This window comes from Sorex fumeus, unplaced genomic scaffold, assembly GCF_029834395.1.
Source record: "Sorex fumeus unplaced genomic scaffold, SorFum_2.1 ptg000122l, whole genome shotgun sequence".
NCBI lineage: Eukaryota > Metazoa > Chordata > Mammalia > Eulipotyphla > Soricidae > Sorex > Sorex fumeus.
The window spans coordinates 10,082,514-10,093,304 of record NW_026606179.1 but is presented as its reverse complement, the minus strand read 5'-3'; the positions used below and the strand labels follow the sequence as shown (position 1 = coordinate 10,093,304).

The window sequence follows — 10,791 nt, the reverse complement described above, 5'->3', positions numbered from 1 at the left end:
GTAGGGCATTTGCCTTGCACACAGCCAATATGGCTGACCCGAGTTCGATTCCTCCGCCCCTCTCGGAGGGCCCGGCAAGCTACCGAGAGTATCTCACCCGCACAGCAGAGCCTGGCAAGCTCCCCGTGACATATTCGATATGCCAGACACAGTAACAACAAAGTCTCCAATGGAGACGTTACTGGGCCCGCTCAAGCAAATTGATGATCAACGGGAGGGCCTTTACTTTACTTTACTTTGCTTTTTGGGTCACACCCGGCGATGCACAGGGGTTACTCCTGGCTCTGCATTCAGGAATGACTCCTGGTGGTGCTCAGGGAACCATATGAGATGCTGGGAATCGAACCCGGATTGGCCGCATGCAAGGCAAACTCCCTGCCCGCTGTGCTATCGCTCCAGCCCCTCTCCCCTTTCTTTCATTGCTGTTGCTGTTTCTTCTGCCTGGAATATTCTCACACACGCCCCTCCCACTTCCACGTGACCAAACTACAAGTTGTCTTTCAGGCCCTGCTTCATTCAGAACCAAAATAATAATGAGCACTTACTCTCCTTGTGGCGTCAAGTGTGTCCCAGGAGTAGTCAGGCTGAAACTTGTAGGCCCTATGAGCTGGCTGTCATTAGCCTTTTCATTTGACAGGCTCAGAGAAGTCAAGGGACTTGTTGCAAGTTGCACAGCCCAAGGGAGGCCAGAGTTTCAGCCCAGCACAGTGAGGAGGGTTGGTCCTGCCACCACCACATTGGCCTTCCCACCTCATCTCCTGGTCTCTGAGCTAACATGAAGTTCTCTCCGTGTTACTAGCAATGATGCAAAGGTGTTTCTGGGCTGCTGTTTTAATGAATCCTCCAATCCCCGGTGGGGGGCTTGGCAGCCACAACTGAGCAAATGCTTTGCATGCGAAGACGGAGGTTTGATCCCTGATACAGACTGGTCCTCGGAGCACTGCCAGGAATGTCCCCAAGCACTGATCTGGGATTAGCCCCTAAGCACTGCTAGGTGAGGCTAAAAAAAACTAAGAGAGAGAACCTGGGGCTAGAGGCAGTACAGGGGTACTTGCCTTGCACACAGCTGACCCGTTTGACCCCTTGCACCCCACAAGCCTCCATGAGCACCATTAGCTATGACCACAAAACCAAAATACATCCACAAACTCGATGGGGAAGATTCGGAGGGTGAAGAGGTGTGGTGGTGGCACACATGGACATGCTTAGGGCTTACTCCTGGCTCAGTGCTCTCAGAGATTCCTTCTGGGAGTTCTCAGGGCTTACTCCCAGCTCAATGCTCTCAGAGAGCCCCTTATGCAGTGCTCTCAAAGGGGACCATGTAGTACCAGGCATCAAATCTAGGCCTCCTGCAGGAAAAGCTTTATTTTGCCCACTATTGAGCTCTTCCTGCAATCCTTGTTCTTTGGGGCCTCCCAAGCAGTGCTCACATGGTCTTGGGGCCACTCCTGGTGGTACTTGACCCAGTTGTGTGAGACTGTTCAGTCCTTGGGTCTAGCAGTTCTGGGGGGACTAGTGCATGTAAAATATTTCCAATCCTTTGAGCCATCTCCCCAGTAGTCCTCATGTGGCAGATTTTGTAGCTTTAAAAGGTCTGCAGGGCCAAAAAGATAATATATGGGTTAAGGTGCTTGCCTTGTACCCAACAAACCTGGTTTGATCCCCAGAACCACTTAGGGTCCTCTGAGCACTGTCAGGAGTGACCCCTGAGCACTGCTGCATGTGGCTCAAAAACAAACCCAACAAATTGATTTTAAGTGGTGGCAGATGTTTTGAGCCTCCTCCCATTAATAAGCAGGATCCACAGGTTCCTAAGATCTGGGGGCACCACTGATGATGAGACCCAGAGAGGAAAATGGCAGTGAGTTGGGTTTGCTTCTGCATTCTGGTTCTGCATTCCACTTCCAGCACTACAGGACAAATGGGTGGCCCTGGAGGGAGTCAGGCCCTCACTCCAATGGCTGCCTGGGCCCAGGTCTAACCCCTTTGACATGGTTCGTAACGGAAACTTCAGGGAAAGGACTGGCAGAAACTCTCCTGAAGCACGGGGGTGTGGCACACCGCAATATGTCAGACTAGACAGCAGGGTCTGAGAGAACAGACGGACGTCAGGAGAGACAGAGTTTATTGCTGAGTTTCAGGAAAAGGCTCAGATCCTCCCGATCTCCTTCAGTTTGGCCACCAGGTCCTCCGTGGTCTCCACCTTGACGCCTGCCGTACGCTGGGGCGGGTCCTCCACGCTGACCACCGAGATCTTCGAAGTCAGGTCCACGCCCAGGTCCCCGGCCTTGATCACCTCGATCTTCTTCTTCTTGGCTTTCTGCACTCAAGAAGCCACAGCTTAGTGGGCTGCCAAACTCCCCACCCCCACCGCCCGCTGCCCCTGCCCTGGTTCCTGACTCAGTTTCCCGCATCTCCCCCTCCCTCCAGGAATCACTGCTCCACCGGCGGTGAGGATGGCTGCTAGTTGAAAGGAGCCCATCACCTGGCGGGGAGGGTTCCACAAGCCTGACCTTGGTAGTTAAATCTCAAAGCAGAGAGGCCCAACTGACATGTCGGCTCTACCCTATTGGCTGAGATGACTCATTAAACACATCCGATTGGATGAGTGGACCCACTGAACTCTCCCGATTGGCTGAGACCAGCCACTAAGCCCGCCCTGTCAGCTGAGATGAATCGGTTTAGATGACTCATTGGACCCATTTTATTGAGTAACAAGACCCATCGGCTGAGATAATCCACTAAGGGCTCCTTATTGTCTAAGTTGACTCACGTGTTCCTCCTATTAGCCACGGGGTCATGCGTGCTCTTCCCAATAGCCAAGAGATCCATTCCCCCGCCCAGCCCAGCCCCTTCCTAGGGAGCTGCAGTCCCGGATTCTTTCCTGTTGCTAAAGACTAACCTGGAGCCCTCCGGAATGCACCAGGATGACCCATCTTCCTTGGCCCGTTACCCAGTGCCCCTCCTTCATGTCTGGGTGAAGGGGACCTGCTCGCTGTCTAGTAAAGGCTATTGGTGCAAGGATACTGCCTCCTCCCGGATGTCCGCCGAGTCACTGCTCACCATGATGTTGGGCAGCGTGGCATAGCGGGGCTCGTTGAGCCGCAGGTCGGCGGTGACCACTGCGGGCAGCTTCAGGCGCAGGGTCTCCAGGCCCCCGTCGATCTCCCGCTCCACTTTCATCTTGTCCCCTTCCAGCGTCAACTGGGAAGCAAATGTGCCCTGGAGGAGGGGCAGCATGGGGAAGTTAAGGCAAGCGGGGAGGGGCATGGGGCATGGGGCGGGGGAACGCGAGGACCCGCTGTGAGAGCCCAGCCTGTTGAGCCTCACGGGGGCCCACAGACACCATGGCTAGAGGTGTCCAGGGGAGGGCGCAGTCAGGATCAGCCCATGTGCAAGCAAGGGCAGCTCCTCTGAGGGGCTCTCCCTGTTGGCTGCTATGACCCTTTAAACCTTCCTTTTCAGCTCAGTGAATCAGTGAATCTTTTGGACTGGCTAAAACAACTCAGTGTGTAGCCAAGACAATACAGCGAGTGGGACACTTGCCTTGCACCAGAGGGACTGGGATTCTCTCTCTGGCGACCCACAGACTCCCTGGGTGCTGGGTCAAGTTCCCTCCAGTCCCTGCCTGCTCCATCAGGCCCCCTATCCCTCTCCTGAGACCCCTGCCTGCTCCCACCCTCCCTGCCTGCTCCCACCCTCCACCGCTGCCCATAGTGGTCTCACCTGTGGCCAGTCCAGAAATCCAGCTGTCATCTGGCCTGTCTGGTTGCAGTCATCGTCAATGGCCTATGTGCAGGAGAGGAGCCGGTCAACGCACATGTTTCCTCTTGGCCTGAGTATACACCCGCTGGCATTCTGCACAGAGGCAGCCAGAAGTGTGTGTCTGCTGACACTAAGGGGTGTGGCAGCTTCCAATCAAACGAGGAAAAAAGCAGTTCCTGTCACTGGCACCTGGCTGGACCAGACTGATCCTATCCCTCTCTGGGTCCAGGACCTGGGCAGCCCACATCCAGGACACCTGACACTGCCTGCACCAAATCTCTTTGGTTGACTGTGGGACATCCTGGAACCACAGCTGAGAGGCTCCAAGCTCAAACAGCAGAACTGCCAGGATCGAGCTGGCACAAATGGAATAGGGGGGATTTGAACCCATAAGCACCCCCCTTGCAGGCACTGACAACCACTGCTATTCCTTCTGTCGGATATTCACAGGAACTCCATGAATGGGGGCTTGGGCCAGTGAGAACACTTGGGTCCCCGACTCTAGTGACTGGTTCATGGAAAGACATGTGATTCAAGCTGGCCCATGAGAGGTCAGCTTGGATGGGACCCTCCATCCAACCTTCTAGAAGAGGTGGGACACAAATCTGCACATGCAGAGTAAAATCAAGACAGAAATAGAGGGTTAAGTTGTCAACCGCAGTTCAAATCCCTGACATGACATATAGTCCCTGACCCTGAGTCCTGCCAGGAGTAAGCCCTGAGCAACACCAATGTGGCCCCCAAAACATGACAGAAACAGACCTGAAGTCCACAAGTGACCCTGGATCAAGCTATGCCTTGAAGTCCATGTATGAGGGCCGGCTGTAGCTGGGCACCCAGTACCCCCAGACTCCTGGCCTTAGTCTCTGCTTCAAGCCACCCGTGAGCCATGGCACCAGAGGCCTGTTCTACAGTGCAGCTGAGAATGCACCACTCATAGACCTCCCCAGGCCCCACGCAAAAGCCTCAGGCTTCTGCTTCAGGATGAGGCCTCTGTCTCTGGCCCACTGCGGTCCCCTGATGACCCCCGGACTCCTTGTATTTCCTCTAACTGTTCTTCTCAGGGTTTGCCTCTACAGTTCTAAACCAAGCCCCCAGCCCTGTCCCCCGTCCACCCCACCTGCCCCAACCTCTGCATCCTGTTGGCCTGAGCCCGGCACCCTCTGCTCCCAGGGGGACCAATACCTAGAGCCCTGTTGCCATCACTGCTCACACACAGCGGCAGGCCCTGTGGCAGAGCACGAGAGGTGGCCTAAGCCCGCCCACCCCAGCAGCCACAGGCTCCCTGCAGTTCAGCACTGTGCCCACCTGCTTGCCCAGCAGCACCAGATTTACTTTCTCTTTCTCAGCCAACTTGGCCAGGACCCGGGCCACCTGCAAGGGCCCCAGGCGCTCGGCCTCTGCAGCTGACACCTCCACGTGGATGCCGCGGTCCGCACCCATGGCCAGCGCGGTACGGATGGTCTCCTGGAGAGGAAAACAGGGCTGACTCAGCTTCCTCTGGGCCCAGTCTTCCTCCCTCAGACCCAGGGGTTGTGTGCCTATTCCCTCAGACCCAGTGGTCCAGCACCTGGCACTGGGTGGGCCCACAGCTGACAGCGATGACCTCCTTCACTAGCTTTTTCTCCTTGAGCCGCACGGCCTCCTCCACGGCGATCTCGCAGAAGGGGTTCATGGAGTGCTTCACGCCATCTGTCACCACCCCTGACTTGTCCGGCTTCACCCGAATCTGTGGGTGGAGGAGTGAGGGGGCGGTGGTTAGAGGCCCAGTGCCACCAGCACAGGGGAGAGGACAGGCTGACAGGGTCCCCAGGGGTCCAGGGTGGGCAGGGGCAGGGCCCTGTCTGGGGGCACCCTGCTCTACTGAAAACCCTCTTCTACAGATGGGACAGCGGGACGCAGAGGGGTCGAGTGCCTCACCCAGGGTGGCAGGATGAGGGGTGTCATCCCAGAGTGCCCCGAAGATCAAAACTCCCTCAGGGAGGTCTTGGAAGGAAGAGAGCTGGTCCTCAGTCTGTGAGGGTTCCTCACTTGGGTTTGGTTCAAGGGGTGCATTTTGATGTGGAGGACGGGACTCAGGACTCAAGGCCTCACGCCCTGTGGTAGGATTTTCCTGACCCTCAGACGCTGCTTGGGTAGCCCTCAGGGCTCCAGGAGGCGGATGCTGGGAGTGCTGTGGCCATGAAGGGCTGAGTGCAAGGGGCAAAGTATGCTGGGGTCTGATCTGGGGAGAAGCAGGTTTCTCAGGCCTGGAGGGCTCCACAGAAATGAAGACTGAGCCCCGAGTCCAGCACTCTCCACAGGCGTGAGACATAAGCTGAAGGTCAAGTTCCGTCTGCCAAATGTGTCACTGCCAGCACTGGGCATGCTTCCGAGCTGCCAAATGCTATTAATACCCAAGGTGGGTTGAGCGCCAGAGCACCGATGAGGTGGACGCAGGGCCCAGGGACCCAAACCACACTGGAAGGCCTCCCGAGTATGCAAGGTCTAACCCCGGTGAACCCCGGCCCTGCCAGGGACACTCGACCCCCAGAGTGTCCTCTACAGACAGGCAGCCCCAGCCCTCCCCCCTGCCCCAACACACACACATGCACGCACGCACACATACACGTGCAAAAACACATGCACGCATGCACGCGCGCGTATACACACACACGCGCGCGTATACACACACACACACACACACACACACACAGTATGGCGGTGGCTGACCTCATGTGGATCAATGTGCCCACACCAGCTCCATGGAGAGCAGCTCCCTACACCAGGTTCATACAGGAGGCCCAGCTGGGCCCAGGACAGCAGCGAGCTGGGGCACAGGGTCTACAGACCTGAGGATCCCATGTGATCCCAGACACCACATGGTCTCCCCAGAGCACTGAGTGGGAGTGGGAGTGACCACTCAGCTCTACTGGGTTTGGCTCAGAAACTGGCTGGAGAGAAAGTGCAGTAGGGAGGGCACCTGCACGCAGCTGACCCCAGCTCGATACCTGGAACCCACAGGGCCACGAGACCTCCCAGGAGTGATTTCTGAGCGCAGAGCCAGGAGTGTGGACAAAACTAACAAACAAACAAACAAACAAACAAAAACCCACAAACCAAAAAAGTTTAGGGGCCAGAGAGATAAGACAGCAGGGAGGGCACTTGCCCTGCATGTGTGGCCCAGGTTCGATCCCTGGCATCCTGAGCACGGCTAGGAGTAAGGTCTGAGTGCAGAGCCTGGAGTGGCCCGGAGCATCACTGGGTGTGGGTCTTAACCCCCCAAAAAAGTTTACTTGGGGCTGAAGAGTGAGTGCAGAAGTGAATCACTTCAGACCCAGCTGGGTCCCCTGAGCACTGCCGGGGGCTGTTCCTGAGCAGGGACAGGTACAGCCTCTAGGCACTGCTGGGTCTGAACCAACGCCCCGATGGGGGAAAGTGCATAGGACAAAAACATAAATGAAATTAAATTACTAGATGTTCAATAAAGGAGGAAAAGGCGGCTGGGACAGTGCCAGCCCTGGCGAGGGCCACAGGAAGTGAGTGTCTATATGATTAGCTGGGTCCACGTGGGCACTGACCCCACCCCCCCAACCCCAGAGACCAGAGGAGCAGCAGGAAAGCAGCAACTCAGAAGGTCACTGTGCAAGTACAGACACCCTATCCCAAGAAGCAGACTGGAGCCATGGAGGGGCCGGGGTCAGGGGGTGCCCAGAGAGGTGCCACCTATGAGGAGCTTTGCATTAAGCCCTGAAGCAAGGCCACAGTTCTGAGGTCACAGGAGTGAGTCCAGTGCTCCTGGGTTCTTCCTCTCCTGAAAGAGCTACTAGTCAGGGACCACAGGGATACACATGGGTGAACAGAGGCCACCTGGGCTGGGCCTGGGAAGGGCTGAGAAAGTGGGGGGTGGGGGATGAGCTTCTCAAATCCCGGGGGCTTCCTGGAGGAAGTGAATCAGGAAATTTTGATAGTCAGTGGACTGACGGAGGGGAGGGAGGCCGGGGGAAATGGCGCAGGGGGCTAGAGCATGAGCCTTGTGAGCGTGAGGCCCAGAGTTTGATCCTGTGTCACCATTGGTCCTGCATCACCCCATCAGCGCGGGGTGTAGTCTGGGTGTCCTTGACACCATATTGCTGGTCACCAGACATCCTGGGGTCAGGAGGGTGGCACAGCAGGAAGGATGCCCAGAGAGAAGGTTCGGCAGGGTTTAGGGCCAGGGAGAAGGTCCAGCAGGGGCTGGGCACGGAGAGGGTCCCTCGGGCAGGGTCAGGGCAGGGGGACAGCCTGGTATGAGTGGAGGAGCCAGTGTGCTGGAGATAAAGGGGGCAGGGAGAGGGAGCAGAGGCTAGCAGGGCAGAGTGAAGGGACTGCCCCTGGCCTGAGCCACCTGGGAGCCCCTGGGGGTGGGTGGGAGGGGTGGGAGTGGGGGGGGTGTGCAGCGGATGAGGGAAAGGTCAGCTCCTGAGCAGGCAGCAGGGAGAGGAAGAACCCAGGAGCACTGGGACAGGAGATAGGAAATGGGGCACAGGGCAGGTACAGAGGGCAGGACCCACAGCTGGGCAGGAACAGCCTCTGGAGGTGCCTGAGTCATTTGTTGGTTATGGTGAGTTTTGTTTGTTTGTGGGAAGAGTATTGGCAGCCAGTGTTCAGGGCTCACTCCTGGCTCTGTGCTTGGGCTCACTTCTGAGCCTGCTCAGGGATCATTCCTGACTCTGCACTCAGGCCTCACTCCTGGCTCAGTTCTCAGGGGCCACTCCTGACTGTGCTCAGGGATGACTCTGAGCTCTGTGCTCAGGGATCACTCCTGACTCTGTCCTTGGGGGTCACTCTGACACTCCTGGTGGAGCTCGGGGGACCCAGCTGGTGCTGGGGATCATCCCCGGGAAGGTCAGCAGCAGGCAAGGCAAGCGCTTAGGCCTTGTCTTGTCGGCCTGGCCCTAGACCATGTGTTCAGAGACTAAAGTAACAAGGGGGTTGTCTGGGGCCAGTGCTCTGGCGCAGGCCAGGAGCTGACCTGGGGCTGCCTCCCCACTTTCTCTTGCTCCCATGTGCCCAGGCCTGTGCCGGAGAGCAGGGTTGCGTAAGAGGGGGCCTGGATGAGCCCACAGAAATGCTCAGAGGCTGGTGGGGTCCTGTGGTCCCAGCTGTTTGCAGTGGGGAGTTCGGGAGTTTCCATCAGGGGTGTCCGTCCTAACTGCTCCAGTTCAGCTGCGTGAGTGACAAGTGATACAACCTCCCGGTCCCTCCAGGAAAGGAGCTGCAGGGTTCACTGAATGGGTCCACCTCAGTAAGGGCTGGCTTTACTCTCTTTACTCTTTATCTTGGGGGCTCTCAAACAGTGTTGGGGTGGGGCGCAACGTTCGCTAGCAGGCCTGGCCATGCTGAGCTGCACAGGCCAGGTCGTGTGAGGGCTCCATATGGTGCCTGAGTTCAGGGTCAGGACCACTGACTGGTAAGGCTGGCACCCCCCTCACAGCCATCTCCCCAGCACCAGCCAGTGTGGACTCAGTAACCACTAGTGTTGGGGGTTGGTGCAACAGTACAGTGGGGAGGGTACTTATCTTGCATGCCCCCGACTAGGGTTCAATCCCCAGTATCCCATATGAACCCCCAAGCACCACCAAGATTGATTTTTGAGTGCAGAGCCGGGAGTAAACCCTGGGCATTGCCGGGTGTGACCCAAAAAGTCAAAAGAAAAAAAAAGAAGAAGAAGAAAAGAAGACACTAGTGCAAAGCTAGTGCCCACTGAGTCTAGGCTGCCCGTGACACCTGAGCTCCCACACAGGCCCTGGCTCTGGGCTTCCCCAAATATACATAGGGGTGGGCAGCAGTGGTTCGGGTCAACTTGGTGGCCCCAGTTTCAATCACTCCAAGGTATCCCTGGGGTTTGTAAAGCAGGCTGTGCGCTGGGCAGTGTGCTGAGGGTGCAGAAGTGGGCAGCCACTCTGCTGTGTGTCAGAGGTCTCCAAGGGAGGTGGATCACCACCAGCCTCAGTTTGGTGCTCTGGAGAGCCGGTGTTGAAAGCACCACAGTCAAGACCTGCTGCTCCCCCCGAGACCCTCCGCTGTTCCACCAGCCCTGGGACCAGTGGGGGCTGTCACCGCAGGCACCCACAGGTAACTCTTCATACGTGGGCCCTCCTCCGTCCTGGTATGTGTGGGTCTGATGCGGGCAGGACCTGTGCGGGTGGCCATGCAGATGCAGGTTGAGTGATGCATGCAACAGTGGCCTGCGAGCACAGCAGGAGCGTTGGTGAGCCGAGAGAAGCTAACGGGCGCTGCACACAGCTATCCAGGAGAGTGGGTTCCGGGAGGCGCTGGCCCTGCACGCGGCCGACCCTCGGCACCGCACAGGCTCCCCCGAGCCCCGCCAGGAGTGACCCCTGAGCGCAGAGCGCAGAGCCGGGGGTAAGCCCTGAGCACCGCCAGGTGCCCCCCGCCCCCGCCCCGCAAAGGGAAAATGCCAACAATTGTGAAAGTGTGTCTAGAAGCATCGAGCGCGCCTGTGGCCAATCGTCAGTGATCTTTGCCCTCAGGTGTGACTTTGCCACTGGGGGGGGGGGGGGCGGAGAAGTCGCGCCGGTCGCGGGTGCCGGGGACCCCCACGCCGTGCGCGCTCGCGAGCTCGAGAAGAGGGGAGGGGGGTCCCGGTCACCTTCACAGCGAAGTCGATGACTCGCTTCACGGCCACGAGCGCTCGCAGTTCCGCCATGTTCCCACCGCCGCCGCCGCCGCCGCCTCCGCCTGCAGGGTCCTTCGGCTCCGGGGCCGCCCGGTCCGGACTCGTCTGCGCCTGCGCACCGCGCCGGCAGCCAATCACCGCCCTCGGCGCCCGCCCCCGCCAGGCGGCCAATGGGGAGGCCGAGCGGGGAGGCGTGACAAGCGGACGCGGACCAATGGAGGGCGGATCCGGCGCGGGGCGGGATCCGCGGGGGTGTTTCCAGGGCTGAGGGAAGGGGTGTGGCCGGGAACTGGGGGAAAGGTCGTGGGAGGCTCCCGGGAGCGACGGGGTGCTCCCAGGGGTCCTGAACGCCTCCCGAGGCTCAC

The 10,791-nt window shown here is 58.4% G+C and overlaps 1 protein-coding gene across 1 annotated transcript; it reads right to left on the bottom strand.

The window, feature by feature from the left end:
* Window positions 1-2,108: 2,108 nt before the first annotated feature.
* Window positions 2,109-10,529, bottom strand: ETFB (electron transfer flavoprotein subunit beta). The gene is made up of 6 exons (XM_056136416.1): window positions 10,400-10,529; window positions 5,336-5,494; window positions 5,074-5,232; window positions 3,727-3,789; window positions 3,064-3,222; window positions 2,109-2,320 (listed from the first exon to the last, which is right to left on the bottom strand). The coding sequence occupies exons 1-6, from the start codon at window positions 10,454-10,456 to the stop codon at window positions 2,150-2,152; spliced, it is 768 nt and encodes a 255-aa protein (XP_055992391.1). The 5' UTR covers window positions 10,457-10,529; the 3' UTR covers window positions 2,109-2,149.
* Window positions 10,530-10,791: the final 262 nt, after the last annotated feature.